At 38.0% G+C, this 16,097-nt stretch overlaps 1 protein-coding gene across 1 annotated transcript; it reads left to right on the top strand.

The window, feature by feature from the left end:
• Positions 1–2,006: 2,006 nt before the first annotated feature.
• Ect3 (Ectoderm-expressed 3) lies at positions 2,007–4,775 on the top strand. Its single transcript, XM_065479424.1, has 13 exons — positions 2,007–2,127; positions 2,182–2,354; positions 2,414–2,564; positions 2,636–2,699; positions 2,757–2,851; positions 2,917–3,097; positions 3,157–3,378; positions 3,432–3,550; positions 3,610–3,768; positions 3,819–3,926; positions 3,980–4,114; positions 4,171–4,452; positions 4,509–4,775. The coding sequence occupies exons 1-13, from the start codon at positions 2,080–2,082 to the stop codon at positions 4,740–4,742; spliced, it is 1,971 nt and encodes a 656-aa protein (XP_065335496.1). The 5' UTR covers positions 2,007–2,079; the 3' UTR covers positions 4,743–4,775.
• The last annotated feature ends 11,322 nt before the right edge of the window (positions 4,776–16,097 follow it).

Below are 16,097 nucleotides of genomic sequence, written 5' to 3'. Positions count from 1 at the left end.
CAAGCCTGATTTATTTGGCTAATAAATGCTGTACGCATCATGTATCAATTTCTTTTCAAGAAAATCTCCTGAAATTATACATTTTGCCAGGGTTCCCTGCACGAATTCATATTCCTTTAATTTAGCAGATTTTTCCGCACATTTGACAAGAATGTGAAATGCTCTGATGTTTTACCGTTCTCAGTGTAAAACCACTATTTTTGGCCCTTCAAACGTTCCGCCGGCAATATAAGAGCGAGTAAAACGTGTGATAATTTCGGATTTCAAAGAGCAGGCCATTTCCGCTGACGCAGGTTGAAAATATCTCGTAGATTGGAAATCGATGATTACTTTTCTAAGGTCATAAAAGTTTCAATTCACACTCATGCTTAACTACTGCCGCGAGTTCTTCCTAATAACACGTAAATGCAGCGAATTACAAATAAGGATACTTTTTCCAAAGTTATAATTATACTTCATTTTAAAATGCAGTGCATAGTCCGGCATTAGTCGCTCTGGATAAAAATGCCTCCAAAGTAAATGAGAGGCACGCACTACGAAGGAGTTTTCAGTCAGCAAGACCAGCACGCGATGGCATTTATTTATGTTGTAGTTTGAATTATGACTATAGCTTCTTACCTCAGCCTTTTCTTTGTTTTCAAATGAGCAGTTCTATGCGCAACTGTAGGTCGATTGGACGGGATTTTTCGGCGATAAAATTTTTAGGTGATGCTTATATTTGCTTAAAGTACTACTTGTTAATAAATATTAATAAAAAATAGAATTACACTTTTGTGAAATTACGATACGTTCAAATTTAGATACTTTAAGTTCGATCAATAATTTATAAGAGGAACACCAAAAATTAAAACATGTTCATATGAATGAAAAAGAGTCCTTAAAACGGTGTGGTTGTTTAAATCAAATTATCTGGTTTCTTACTGTCCCACCTCAAAAACATTATTAAGTTAAAGAAAAATAAAAGCAATTAACGTCATGTGACGATCTTTTAAGTTACTTTTAATTTGCGCTTTAAATTTGAAAATGATGTTGTTTAATAAAATCAAACATATTTAAATGATCCAAAAACGAGAAATTGCACTATTCGTCAAGAATTTTCCATGTAGTAGCAAACAATGTCAAGCTATAATTTTGTTTTAGAACATATTGCTGAGTAGGAGGCCTGATTGCACAAATGAGACTACTTGCAGGGCTTAAAATTAATGCACTTTGCACGTGAGCTTTTGCGTGCAATTCTTGTCAAACAAGGCTTCCCTCCCATTTTCTCCTCCCTTATTTGCTCTGTACACGATCCCAAATAAATGTACGCACACATCCCATGACCGCATTTCCTTCGTCTGAATTCTATCAGCGCGTGCAGCCAATTTGAGTGGACGTTGACTCTTTTCTAGACGCACACATAGCGATGCAAATTAAATTAGAGCCACGTTACAGAATGCTTCGTACACATTTGGGTACTGCACGTTGAACTCTAACAAGTATCAGAATTCAGGAGTTTCCTAAAGTTTATTTGTTCTGTCTAACTTAATTTCTAATAAAAAGTGAACCTGTACGTTACGATGGTTGTTAGTTAGATCGATGAAGGGTGGTTCAAGGTGAGAAATCAAATTACCAATCATACAGCCCAACAAGCAAATGACGGGAGTTGGCCTAACAATTAATAATTTCCGAGGGATAGGTGGCACTAATGAGTTCAACTTGTGCTGCTGCAGTGGGTGAGGACCGGCCCACAAAAGAGCCTTGCGCCGCATGGCAGCCTCCCGAGAGCAACTTTCTGAATAGATTAATTACGGTTGAGTTTGATTGCGCGCCAAATAGTTGTTTTGACACCGGCAACGATAATAGCTACCTGAATGTTTTCCAGCGGAATAAGTTTTTCTCGTCATAACAAGAGTATTATCTATAGCGTTTATTATTAAAAACTTTGTTGACGCACATTTGCTTTGAGTTTAACAAGAACATACGGCTCAAAAGCAGTTAACCGCTTTCATGATCAGTTGCTGTCAATTGAGCTTTGAACTTTGCAGCTTGGAGGAGACGGAGCATTGGTTTTAATTGAAAGATAACTTGCCAGCAGTCATGACCAGACCGAGCTTCGTGTTGCTGGGCCTTCTTCCTGTATTATCGGTAACAACATTTTAATCAATTTCAATTTCACATTTTTATAGGGAGAATTTCTAGTTGGCACTCGCTACGAGAGAGTTTTACATCGATTATGAGAACAGCCAATTCGTCAAAGACGGCGCTCCGTTCAAGTATGTGTCTGGGTCATTCCACTATTTCCGCACACCGTCTGTTTACTGGAGAGACAGGCTTCGTAAAATGAAGCAAGGCGGCCTGAACGCAGTTTCAACGTATGAAAAACCAAGTTGATGTTGGAGATACACCTTTCTGAGTCAGTTTTTCTTTATAGATATGTGGAGTGGCGATCTCACGAGAAAGTTTCGGGCCAGTATGATTTTTCAGTTGACTTGGATCTGGAAAACTTTATAAAAATAGCCCAGGAAGAAGGGCTTCTGGTGATTTTGCGACCAGGACCTTACATTTGCGCAGAAAGAGAATTGGTATGCGAAATCATTTTTATTTTTACCCAAACTAAAAGACTAAATAATAATCCTTTTCAATATCTCACAAGGGTGGCTTACCTTCGTGGCTGTTGAACGTGAATCCGGAAATGCAACTAAGGACACGTGATCCAGGTAAACATCTGATAAAATATAAAAATTATTAAATAAATTTATTATTCATCCTGCCAGAATACATGGGCTATGTGCGTAGGTGGTTTCAAGTTTTGTTTACTAGACTTGAGCCATATTTGTATGGCAAAGGAGGTCCAATCATCATGGTACAGGTGAGCAGTTCATTTATTTTTGTATGCAAATTGATGGCTAATTTATTTAAACTTACTGTCGTAAGGTTGAAAATGAATATGGCAGCTATTTTGCTTGCGATTCAGAATATTTGAAGCAACTGAGGGATATCATAAAATCACATGTTGGTGACTCTGCAGTTTTGTTCACAACTGATGGCAGCGCTGCAAGTCTTTTAAAGTGTGGAAAAATAGACGACGTCTACGCCACAGTAGATTTTGGACCAGGTGCGTTAAACCATGATTTTTTGAAAAAGCAGAGGTTATACAAATTAATCAAAATGCAGGCACCAATGTGGAGTTAGCTTTCAACGAAATGATTAAATTCGAGCCACGTGGACCTCTCATCAACTCCGAATTTTACCCTGGCTGGCTCGATCATTGGGGTGAAGCACACAGCACTGTTAATACCGTGAACATCATTCAAACGTTGGAACAGATGTTCAAATACAATGCTTCAGTGAATTTCTACGTATTTTACGGAGGAACGAATTTTGGTTTCACTTCTGGTAATTTAAAATTTATCATATTGCTAGAGATTAGAACTTGGCGCAAATTTCAGGCGCTAATTACAACGACCATTATGCTCCTCAACCGACATCTTACGATTATGACGCGCCACTCACCGAGGCTGGGGATCCAACACCAAAATACATGGCTATTAGGGCTGCTGTGAATAGCGTAATCACTCATTGGACTGATAAATATTGTGCTTAGTAATAATCAAACACATTTTGTAGTATTTGCAACAAGTTCCATCCAAAGAGGTTCCGGTTGCTTCGCGAAAAGGCTACTACGGAAGGATGAACTTGAAATTCTTGAGCTCTATCTTTGATTTGCTACCGACTGCACCGCAAGTGAATAGCGATTACCCGCTATCGTTTGAAGAGCTAAACCAGGTTCCACGGAATTTTTAAAATTGGCTTTGTCTGATGATAAAATGTTATAGGATGAAGGATTCGTCTTATATAAAACTGTGATCACCAAGTGCCACAACGATCCTGCACTTCTAGTAGCAAAAAATATTAGTGACCGAGGCTACGTTTTTGTCAACAAGGTAGATCATTTTTTTTTATTAAAAACAAATTTTTTAATTGATTTGTTTTTCAGGAACGAGCTGGAGTTCTAAGTAGAATTAACTTCATAGACTCTTTGCCCGTGAGTGCTAAAACAGGTGACGAGCTAGAAATTCTGGTTGAAAATCAAGGAAGAATTAATTACGGACCAAAATTGAAAGATTTCAAAGTAAGATATATATTAATTACATCCTTAATCATTGAATTAAAATCCCTATAAAACAGGGTCTGCTGAACAACGTAACCATTGACAACAATGAATTGAAATACTGGAAAATGATTCAACTTCCATTCGAACATAATGGGACGGAGCTGAGGGCAATAAATAAGAAAATCAGCAGTCTTAAAGCTGAAACTCTATTACCGATTGAAATGACATACGAGAGTGTCAAAAGCGGTTTGGAGCCTACTGCAAGCACGCCTTCCATTTTTTGGGCAGAATTTAGGATACCCAACAACCCCCACCCTCCTCTGGATACCTTTCTCGACATGAAGGGATGGTCAAAAGTAAAAATCGCCAATCAATGTTATAGCCACAGTCTTAAAAAATGTCATGCACACAGGGCATTGCTTTCATCAACGGATTCAACTTGGGTCGCTACTGGCCCAGGGTTGGCCCGCAAAGGACTTTGTACCTGCCAGGAAGTCTTTTAAACGCCAATTCTGTCAACAGACTTGTAATCATCGAGTTTGATCGCGTCCCGAGAGGCTGCATGAGCACCAAGCACAGGGACTGCGCGGTGGTGTTAAGCGACACATCCGTTCTGGACGATTCGTGTGTCAGTAATGAAGTTTAATAATCAACGCTAAGCGCTAAGCTTATAAAAGAGCACACTCATTTTATTTTATCTCCCTATTAGCGCGTAAAAAATCGGTCCTAGCTGCCACTTGAAATATTAGCCGACAGAATCCAGATGCACTTGTGATGAAAGCGGCGCGGCTTCTCAAATGAAAAGAAATATATACGAGCGAGGAATTTCTGTTCAGCATTTGATATTTTTGAATCAGTTGGAGATAACACGGGCGAGCCGCGCGCAACCCGATCCTTTAAATTTTTATTTACATCAGCGGGACTGAGTCTAATCAGTCAGGTCAGGTGCATCGAGAAATAAACCTTTCGCTGGGTCAGGTGCGCGCGGAATGGTTTTGTAAAGCGGTTCTTCAGAAAGGTACAGTATAAAATGAGCCCGGAAATATCGGCAAAATAAAAATTTGTGAAAAATATTTCACTCTAACTTTATTATTAGCTTGGTAATAAATTGATGAAAAGCCTAACAGTTAATAATTATTATATTTTCAAATTTAAACAAATTTTGTAATATTATTTTAATGCAAAAATAGCATGATTTTGGAAAGTCAGACCATTTGGTAAATGAAGTTAAGTGTAACACCTTGTTTTTGAAGGTATAAGCATGACTTTGAGTTTTAAACAATAACTCCTTTTATAGATTCGATAAAATTGGCTCTTCCGTGCAGTTAGAAATCCGCTCCCTGCGCAGTGGCAAGGTGCATAGATGGGAAGGCAGGTGAAACAAAATAAAGACTTGACGTTGTTAACAAGAAACGCGGCTCTGCAGTAGTCTCGCCCTTTCAGGGTGTGAGTTAAATTTATAGCTGCCGCGTGCGAAGCCGCTAATCAATTATCACCGCGCCTCTGTTTGCTTTTTATTTTGTGACTCCGTTTCCAGGCGGCGGGAAAGCTTGCAGGCTGCTCATTTTCTTGCCTTCTAATAATATACGAATATACTCTTAAGGCTTCTTAATCGCATTAAGTGAGACAGAGCAAAGTCTAATTCGACAGGCTGCACTATTGCCGAACATAACCAACAAAATGGTGCAATGATGTAAATGCAGCGGGTATCTTGTAATGTGCAAAGCTTAAATGAGTCCATTAATACTATCAGTCCATATATTTGTCATAGGAAATAATAAAATTACTAATCAAAATTAATTTCTCGCCCTCACAATATCAGATATCATATTTAAAAGCAATGAAATCTTATTTCGAGGAATCTTCAAACTATAATATGAAATGTCCTGAAATTATCTCTTGATTTATTTAAATGGATTGCGTTGCTTTTGAATGACTGTCCTGATAAGAGCCAGCATTTAAATTTAAATTATTTGTTTTATTATTTTATATCGTCTCTGAGCCAAGCAACTAAACTATATTAAATAACAATTAAAATTGTCCCGCGATGGAAGAATTAATTTGAAACCGTTATAAATCACCAAGAGAGAATGTACTTTGAAAAAAAAATATTTCAGCTTGGCTTAGTGAAGAAAATAATTGAAAACTGCTTTTAGTAATGCAACGAGTTTTGTTAGCCAAAAGCAAGACCTAATGAGATGTATTTTTGTAAGATCCCCACCAGATAAATTTGAGTTTACTGAAGACTTTGACACAAATACAGGATGTAAGGCGTCTCGCACTTGTCGTTACCTCCATAAGAGCCATATAGCGCGCTCGCTTTGTGGGTGGACGTGGACCATCTGTGCAATGACAAACTCATTTTTTTGTCCCAAAAACCGGCGTCCGCTTCCTCCAACAGATTTTTCTTTCGGCAACCACACTCGCGCACGCACAGGACTTCGACTAACTGATGTGAAGCGCCCTTTTACAAGCACACAGCATAAAATTGGCGCGTTCATGTGCACCGGCCGAAAATACGAGCAAAAATAAAAGCCACCAGCGGAGCTCACAAGGAAAGAGTGCCGAAGCGACGTACGAATATCAAATAACCGCCGTAAACAATCAACTGCTCTCGAGCAATGAGTAGGAAGGAAAAGAAAAAGGAACTCTACGAGGGGCTTGCCGGCCGGCCGACGGTGATAATTTTTCTCTCGGGCAGTAATTTCCACGATCAGTCGGATCGGTGCTTAAATTTCTGAGCAATCGACCCTAAGCGAGCCCCAATCAGGCAGTACCTGAGGTGAAAAAAGCGCAAAGGGTTTCCCTAGACCGGCTAGGATGACTGACTTACTCGAGGTGACAGAGGCTGCTGAACGCACAACTCACGCAGTAGCGACCTTACCTTACATTAGACAGCGGCCCCTCAAAGTAACCTGATAGCCCACCAAGCATCTCGCCTTTTTTTCGTAATTTCCACTCGACTATAAGTCCCGAACGCTGTAATATCGGGTATGTGAGGTATAGGGCCGTAAAGTGCGATCATGACGCTAATGAGAGTAATTAAACAGCTTGCAATGGCAACTTTGTAATCAACTTTTGAGCCAAATATTGGGTTACGCGCAGCAGCGTCGGCCTCATCTTTGTGAGAGCCGAGACGCCGAACTCTAATCAAACGCATCAGCCATAATACGGATTGAATTTTTCTACCTTGTCCGTATGCATTAGGCGGAAACGTGGCGATTCTTTTGACAGGACCGTTGGCCCGCGCTCTTTGAATGTGCTGAACTTTGTCACAAAATTTTAGCTCGTCTCGATTTCTCAAAGCGGCGTCGATTGGAAAGATCAGGATCGTGCTATTTTGTGAAGTGGAGCAAAAAAATCACCCACCGTCGCCTTAAAAGGATAATTAATATTTTACTTCAAATTTGTGAATAAATACGATCTAAAACTTCAAAACTAATCTGCTTGAGTTAATAAAGGATAGATGAGCATGAATTTTACTTTGTGAAATTGCTGGATTGAATTTTGGGATTATGAATTTCTTTTAATAGGGAATGATATTGCATGAAAGGGGCTATGCGAGATTTCTTCACTTGTTTTCACCTGGGTGAAATAATTTGTCTCTCTTTTAATTACTACCTTAATATGCATTTTTCTTATTTCGACTAAAAAATGACTTAATAAGTTTAAACAGTTTTGCAAATTTAATATTCCAAGTGTCGTTGAAACGGCAGGGACCACAATTTTAACAAATTTTGGAATTCACCCCAAAAAGCAACTGACGGTGAAAATGAAAAGCTATTTTCAAGAGATAATTGAACTTTTTGATTCAAAAATATTTCAAATAGATAGTTCTTTCTAACAAACCCTTTAAGATAAAAAATAAATAAATAACCAGTTTACAGCAAAAATCCGTGATTTTATGCGATTTTGATTATAGCAAAGGATATTATATTTTTTTATTATATACTCTGGCTGCGGTCCAAACGAGAGCACTCCTCAATTTTGCTTCCTTAAGCGCTGTCAATTGGCGCTGGGCAGTCGCGGATTAAAGCGCGGCGGGCAGGCTCAAGGATGAATTCCTCAGCGTGCAATCATCATAATTGGGCCATTTGAGCTGCTTAGTAATTATCGCCGCACGGGAAGACGAGCGTGACTCTGCGCGCGGAGAAAATCATACATTCGTGAAACATTTATTTATTATTATTTGTGTCCGCGTGCGTTCGTTCGCATTTATTTATTTCCCAACGAAGAGCCGATCACCGAGCATGAGAGCTAGCAGCTCGCATCTTCCGATTATCCGCTGCCAAACGATTTGCGAATGAAATAAAAGCTGTGTAAATGTTTACATACGAGTTCAGCCGAGGTCGTTTTGTTCTTTGCCAGTGGATAGATGATTGCCCGTCATTACAGCAGGCCCATTAAGGGTGTGAACCTGGCCAGCTCTTCTGTGGTCACCCGCCAAGGAGCCACGCTCAGGATCAAATTCACAAATAAATGCGCAACAGATATGTTCGGAGAGAATGTCAACCGAGACGGTGACAGTTCTCATTGTGCAAAAAGTGTCGAGCGGGGGCACTTACGGGGTGTTTCCAAATGTGGGAAGGCCGTTTTGCGTCCGCCGGTCCATCCTGGCGGATCGAATGCGGCCGCTGATGAGATCACGTAGCGTGGTTGCGCGATGATTGGCCACCACCTGATGCCTCCAAAACCAACAATTTGAGAAAAATACATGCATACATGCGCATTCATGATGCGAATGGAGAGATGATCGAGAGGCAATAATAACGACGATCGCGTTTAAGCAGAATTTTACGTTAGGGCAATAAAAACGAACTGGGTGTTACTCGAATAATCCGACTGTTGCAACAATGCCATACAATTTGATTCGGGCTGAGTGAGCTGCGGAAAAGGTGAGTCGTGACGTCAGTGTAATTTGGTCATCATCAATACCTGTCTTGTTAAAAAGTGAATTCAGCACTCGAGCCTTAGCAATTGGTTTGGTTCACAAAAAACCGCAACCTCTGGTCGAAAAAAGTTGCGGAATAAAGAAAATAATTAATTATATTACACTTTTTAGCTTTATAATTTTCATTTCATTAGAGATTGTGTCAGGTGTGTCTGATTGGTGATTGCTAATAATTAACTTTGTTTGGCTGATATTGAAATTTACTTCAAATTCAAGTACATTTCTATTTTAAAAAATATACCACAATGCCAAACTTAATTTTCATTGTTATCTGCTTTAATAATATAGCCTATTATGTTTCAAGATTCAACTGCAGGATAGCTTTCGTGGTAATATAGAATCTAGAAGTCGCGTGAAACATTATAAATTTATTTGAGAAATTTCTTGCACTTTAACTCCTGGCTTAATGCGTATCAGAAATATAAGGAAGAAAAAACTTTTGTAAATTGAATAGCAGGTATTTTCATTAAAATCTATTTTTTGTTCATGCATTTATTTAAGTCTTAATTTTGCTGTTTTAGATCGGACAAAGTTGCCTTGAAAACTGAATAAGTATTTAGATGCGTTTAAGTAGATGATAAATATCAGCATTTTTGAGGCTAAAAAGGGTTCTGCCCATTAAACTAAAGCAGCGCAGCCCCTAGAGAAAATTGATAATTGCGTTTCTTTAGAAAAACCTTTTTTCCGTCTTCTCAACAGATTACGTTTAAAAAAGGTTTTTTTTTCAGAGTTTAATATAGTTTGATAGGAGCATAATTTTCCAAATTTCATCAGTCTCAGAGAAAAAGTATATTTGCATTATAAAGAGTTAATTATTTATTATAACAGTCATATTAATCGTGCGCGTTTGGCGAAAATTGATCAACATAATTAAGTCAAATGTTCAGTAAACTCCAGAGAAAAAATTTAAATTTAGAAATTTCAACTAATAACTTATGCAATTGACCTTAAAAAATGAGTGAAATTTGAAGCAAAAGCATAATTCGCCATGCGTCCGAATTCCTAAGCTGACGTCATAAATCAAACGTCTGCTTCTATTTCTGCACACCTTTTGTGTTGCGGAGGGTCCATTATTATCGCGCGTCATCCATCCAGGCAGGCCGCAAACTCATTTTTATTTATCTCAACAAGGTCTATTAAACAATGATGTGTGTTGCCGTAACAAAAGAATCTTGTTAACATTTTTATCTCTCGCTCGCTGGCTGCCTCTCGCGCGGCATTCCACGCTCGAAAATTAATCAAGCCCACAAATAATAAAATAAGATCACTCAGCAGTCAGCGCGTCGACTGCTTGATTTATAATTAATGCTCTCGCCTAATAACGCCGGCAATAATAATTATAATATTGTCGCCGTTGAGAGACGCTGCTGCTGCGGCTGCTGAAGAAGAAGTTAAAAAAGCAAAAAGGAAAAATAAAATCGCGCACACTGCTTCTGCTGCAGCTAATTTATTCATTATGGCTGCGGGTAAGCCCATTATTTTTAATTTCGCTGCTCTTTAAATGGAAGTGAATTTTAATTGCCTCTTGAATTAATTCGTTGCCTCATAAAAAGCGCTCGCACTTGAAGGGTTCGGAATGCTTTTTGTGCCTCATTGATTGCATGCTTTCTCGCAGCAACTGACTTTTTGTGCGAGCTGTCATTTGTAAACTCGGTTTGAAAATAAACAAATCAGCCCAGGGGCGAAAATATTTAAAGTGCCCACGTTAAGCACACGTGGCCAATAAAAGCACTTAATACGAAAATGGTTTTACTGCACTTGAACACATATTTACAATTGGCCATTTTTTGCGCAAATTTGCCAATATTGTGACTTTCAATATCTCGAGAAACTCAAGCGTGTTCACGTAATATTGTAATTATCTTCGATTGCTTTGTAGTATTTTCTAGCATTGAAGCATGAAATTTTCAGAGGATTATTATTAATACAAATACGATTCTTCTTCTAATTTTTCCCTATTTTAGACGGAATTAATCTGCAACATGAAATTAATTTACTGTGTTATGATAGCAATTTCCGTAATTTATAACTATTACGATTTTATAGGGATTTCTATCATATCGAGATTCCGATTGCTGATATTCGTGGTGCTTTGAAATTATCGTGTTTTGTTCTGATAAAATTACAAAAATTAAAATAAATTACTCGTCTGTTTGAATAATTTTTGTGTCCATTTCCTCTAAAGCCAATAAATCGCAATGCAACGCTATAGCATTTATTGTGTTAATAGTTCAACATATTTTTTATTAGAACATTTACGGGATGAGTGCAGTAAAAACTCAAATCACTCAAACTGTATTTTTTTTAGTTTAACATGACAAATTTCTTAAGCAGGTATTTTTCTTCGATACAATCTACTCACAAATTAATTTCAACTATTCATGATTTTACAGCACCTTGCCTTGATGTTTTATCATTTATAAGTTCCAGTGTTCCCCAGATTCAATGAGAAAATGCCTATACATACAAAGATAAACTTTTGTAATTAAAATCTCAAGCTGAAATTCCAGTCGGCACGCATATTATTTGGCGCGAATCAGAGCAAATGGGCTGCCCAGCTTTGATTGATGTACTCTGTGATTCCGGGTTTGTCGCGATCCGAAATTGAATTTGGGTAATTTACAGCCTCCCGCTGGGTTATTGAGTTGCTGGCGAGCTACTTGAATGCTGGCTGCTGCTGTTGGTTCGGCAGTAGCAGGCAGGCTGGACCGAGCAGGAGAGAAATAAAAAATGATTCTCGCGTTTAGAGAAGTGTAATTAACGCAGATAGCGATCGGTTACCCCTTGCTGCTGCTGCTTTTATTCAGCAGGTCTTCTCTCTTTCTTCGAGTCGCTCTGCTTTTCTCGCTCGCTCCTCCAGAGATCTTTTATAAACGAGTTTTAAACAACATTAACAATACACCTCACTCTCCTTTATGCTGCTGCTGCTGCTGATGTGTTGTATTTTTTGTTGTTGTGACTTTTAACTGTCTATAACTTAAATTATATTGCTGTGATTCAAATTGATTAGTCCTTGATGAAACCTCTGCGGCCTGCAATACTCTTTTTAGCTTTTTACTTTTATTGTTATTACATGCGGCTTAAACTGCTGCTCGTGCGTCTGCAGACCCTCCCTCGTCGTTTCGGTATTCAAAGAAATAATTAAATGAACACAAAACGGCTCTTGTGACCATCTGCCTTCATTGACAATGACAAGCCAACGAGGCAGCACACGCTGTTTCGTCAGTTTCGTTATCCGCATTATTATTGCTTTATTTTTATTTGGATTATTTGATATGTAACAAAATCAGAAAAATGTCCCATTTAATATATTCTCGCTAGAACATATTTCCAAGAATTTCACAAAAGAGGAAAAATTGAAAAAATTAAACTTTCAAACGATGACACAAAATCCACTCTGTAACTAAAGGTTGGTAAAAAGAAACACTTGTTGTGCGCTCCCGGCCCTGTGAAAATAACTGATTACCTTTGAGTTATACGACAGGTTAATTTTATCATAATTATCAAAATCTGGTTACAGCTTTAAACATGTGACATCATTCGGGTTTTTTCTTCCTCCCAATCAGTGCAAACTGGTGAATGATAATAAAATTACACTCATCCGCACGATTCAAAATTGAGGTGTTGCTCTGATAGGCCATAAATTTAAATCATCCACGGGAAGTTTGCCATCCAGTTATTAAGGCGGCTGAATAATTTGGTCTTTGAATTTATAACCAGCCGCGCTCGGCCGAGGTGTGATTTTTGACGCGTTTGTTTTGAGGCTGCGCGCGTTTTTGTCTCTCGCAATGGCATATACATAAGGGGGCAGCAGCTCAGTCAGGTAATTTGGTGTTCAGCTACCGAGAGCGCCGCTTTGTAATTACCGGGCACATCACAAGGAATTAACTAACGAACCAGCAGATAAATCATCTTTTAGCCTCTCTCGCGCGCCTGCCTTTATATCTTGATTTCATTTTATGGATGCGCGAGCTGGCCAGCGAGACCTTGCTTCGCTCTTCTCTTTTTTCATCTCTCGCTCCCTTTCCACTCCGCTCGCGTACGCATTTTCATTCCGCGCGCCGCGGAAATTGTTTCACCTTTGGGAATAATTAAAGGCGGCGTTGGATTCTCATCCGCCGTGAGTGTGATTAAATCAAACACCCGGAATATTTTCCAATCATCTCCGCCGGTTCACGGAAAAAGATAGAAAGAGATACCTTGGGACACAAATTAAATGTGTTTTGGACTTTTATACGATCTCCGGCCAGCGTTCTCTGATAATTGATTTACAAGAAAAGAAGTCTCATTAATTGCTGCCGACTTGGCCTACCAATCAATACATTTTTGAAAGTTCTGTATATGAATCAGGAACTTTCTTGCCCTTTTGCTTTGACTGCTGCAGTCACATTAAGGTTTTGTTCAATCACTGCTGTCTAGTTCTATATTCAGAAGCATGAATAATCTCAGCAAAATCATATAAAAAGTTTTCAAAAACATTGATAACTTTAACCACTTTTAATAAGACAAATATTTGTCCAAATCCATATATGATTTAGGATTAATAAATTTTTAACATAATAATCGCAATAAAATGGAAGTTTTTTTTAGCAACGAGGATAATATACGTTAACAACCAACCTCAGTTTGACATACATGTTAGCTAAATTATTAATATTAATATAGATGCAATTATAAATTAAGAAATGAGAATAAATTTAACTTTATGATTTTTTTCTTCAAATTTCATTGCAATTTTGCTGGATATTTTTGCTTTTCCAGCTCCTTCCGTTGAGTGTTTCTTGTTGGGTGCAAATATTTGAAAATTAATTTCATATTTAAGTGATGGCAAACCGCCTTATTTGACAGTTTCTATCGTAAAAATATTCGTTATAGGCTTTTCAAAATAGAATTGCATTTTTTAAATATTTACAAGTTGTATACGTGGTGTTAAAAAATTTAAAAGTTTTATGCCAATTATTTTGTAACTTTTATAGTATTGAGCCTTAATGTAACTATCATTGACATTATTTTTGGCCTTGCTAATTAAACACTTAATCAAGGCATTAGTTTTCTTTTCAATCGTTTTATTAATAAATTTCGTATTTTATATTATGTAATTAATACTTAAATAGAATAATTGCTGTGGATAGTCATTTTATTGAGCAAAACTATTCTGCATTAGTAATTGAGACTAAAAAAGTCCCAAGAAATGAAATTCATTAGGGGTAAAAATGATGTACAAAATATTATTATTTTTTGAAACGTAGCGTAAAGTGATTGTGTTAATTCTAGAACAGTTAGCATTATAATATTAAGTTAAGATTTTTCCATATCATATCTCTATGATATTTTAGCATTTTTACTACAGTCAGGAAATAAATATTAAATAAACAGAACATCGAGGTACACTTTGATTGCATCAAGGGAATGAAAGCTTACGCTAAATCATCTCGTTTCCACAAGCATATGAGTTATAGAGCTATTAACGTTTTATGTTTTGATCCCTCTTTCGCGCTTATTTATACATCTCAGGCACCGAGATCGCAAAGAGGCCATTAAGCACAATGCGCAAACGAAGTTTTTATTATTGTCAAGCCTACTCGCGGGGCTAAAAGCTCGATCAGTTTAGAGCAGAGCGACTTGAATGCGTGCAATGCTCAAAATAAAATATAATTTAGCCGCTGTGATCTCTGCAGCACTCGCTCGGCAGCCGCTGCTTGCTTTTTTATTCGCGGCGCGTTCACCGAGAAAATAAAAACCACTTAAATATTTACACGTTTCTTAAAGAGGGATTATTTTTATTTGTTCCACACCTGTGAGTGTGTGTGTGTGTGTGCGCGAGTGAGTGTGTGTGTGTGTGTGTGCGCGAGTGAGTGTGTTTAAATAAAATAAGATATCCAATCGCCCACGTGACACTCAAATTGTCACCTATAAAAATTTGTGTCTATAGAGAAGTCAGGACCAGCCCAAAGGACAGGCAAAGAAGCGGCTTAAATGTAAGAGAATCGATCGTAATTTAGTCGCCGACTTCTTCTGGAGCTGAAACTATTTAGTCGGTATAATGTTGTGTCCAGGCAACACTCCCACGGTACGCCAGTAAATTTGAGGCAAACCACGCGTGTAAAGCCGGCCCGCGACTCTCCTCGGCTCCATTCAGATAAACCAGCTCAAAATCTCCGACTTATTTTATTGCCTTTATCTGGCAGAATGGAATTTTCGATTCCAACGCGCTCGGGCACGCCGATAAATAAATAAATAATATTCCGGTCGCACTTTTCATCCGCGCATAACGTACTCCTGCTCGATTTGCTATTTATTTATCGGGCGCAAATAAAATATAACGACTCCTAAGCTGTGAACTACACATTCTTGCCTGACACGCCAAGCCTTCCTAATTCACAGATCGCACCCTATTCATTCTAAACATTAAGGAACAACTTAAATGCTATATGTTTCAATAAAATGTATGTTCCTACTAAATGTGTTTACAAAAGTAAATACTTTTTTTTAAATAAGTATTTAATGACAGAATATGTTTTGGGTATTAATTCTTGTCATTCAGCGCCCTTTTGCACTGCTCCTTCTTAGATTGGGATAGTTTTTATTTCACAAGTAACAAAAATTACACGATTTTGTTAACTTTGATGAAGATTCATTCAAAGAAAAATTAAAATATTGAACTTTCCTCGTTGGAAAATTGGCATTCCCTTGTCAAGTATAGTCAAGTAGTGTGATTGTGCTATGGGCAATGAATTTTTAAAAAAAGACAGCCGACACTAGCCGGTGATAATGTCAGCAGCTTTTCCCAAGAGGATATTGTCCAGGTTTTTAATTCCACCGTCGTATTAACAGTTAACAGTGTCCAAATTTATATGAACAAAAGTTCTCCTTTCCAAATTAATAACACTAATGGGTAAAAATTTTGCCAGTGTGAAAATTCTTAGCCTATAAGCAATAGCGCGATTTTCCCTCTGCAACTGTCTCCTCACCTGCCTTTGGAGCCATTACAATTATTGATAAATCTGCACATTAGCTGAGCGTCGCGTGTGTGCAAGGATGTAAAGGAGT

This window comes from Cloeon dipterum, chromosome 2 (assembly GCF_949628265.1).
Source record: "Cloeon dipterum chromosome 2, ieCloDipt1.1, whole genome shotgun sequence".
Lineage (NCBI taxonomy): Eukaryota > Metazoa > Arthropoda > Insecta > Ephemeroptera > Baetidae > Cloeon > Cloeon dipterum.
The sequence above is the reverse complement of the archived record's forward strand: the minus strand, read 5'-3'. Positions and strand labels throughout refer to the sequence as shown.

Bases quoted from the DNA above. Each gene is read 5' to 3' on its own strand.
- Ect3 (XM_065479424.1), top strand. From the start codon at position 2,080: ATGACCAGACCGAGCTTCGTGTTGCTGGGCCTTCTTCCTGTATTATCG. The intron at 2,565-2,635 runs GTATGCGAAATC...ATATCTCACAAG, and splicing joins TTTGCGCAGAAAGAGAATTG to GGTGGCTTACCTTCGTGGCT. The intron at 4,115-4,170 runs GTAAGATATATA...CCTATAAAACAG, and splicing joins CAAAATTGAAAGATTTCAAA to GGTCTGCTGAACAACGTAAC.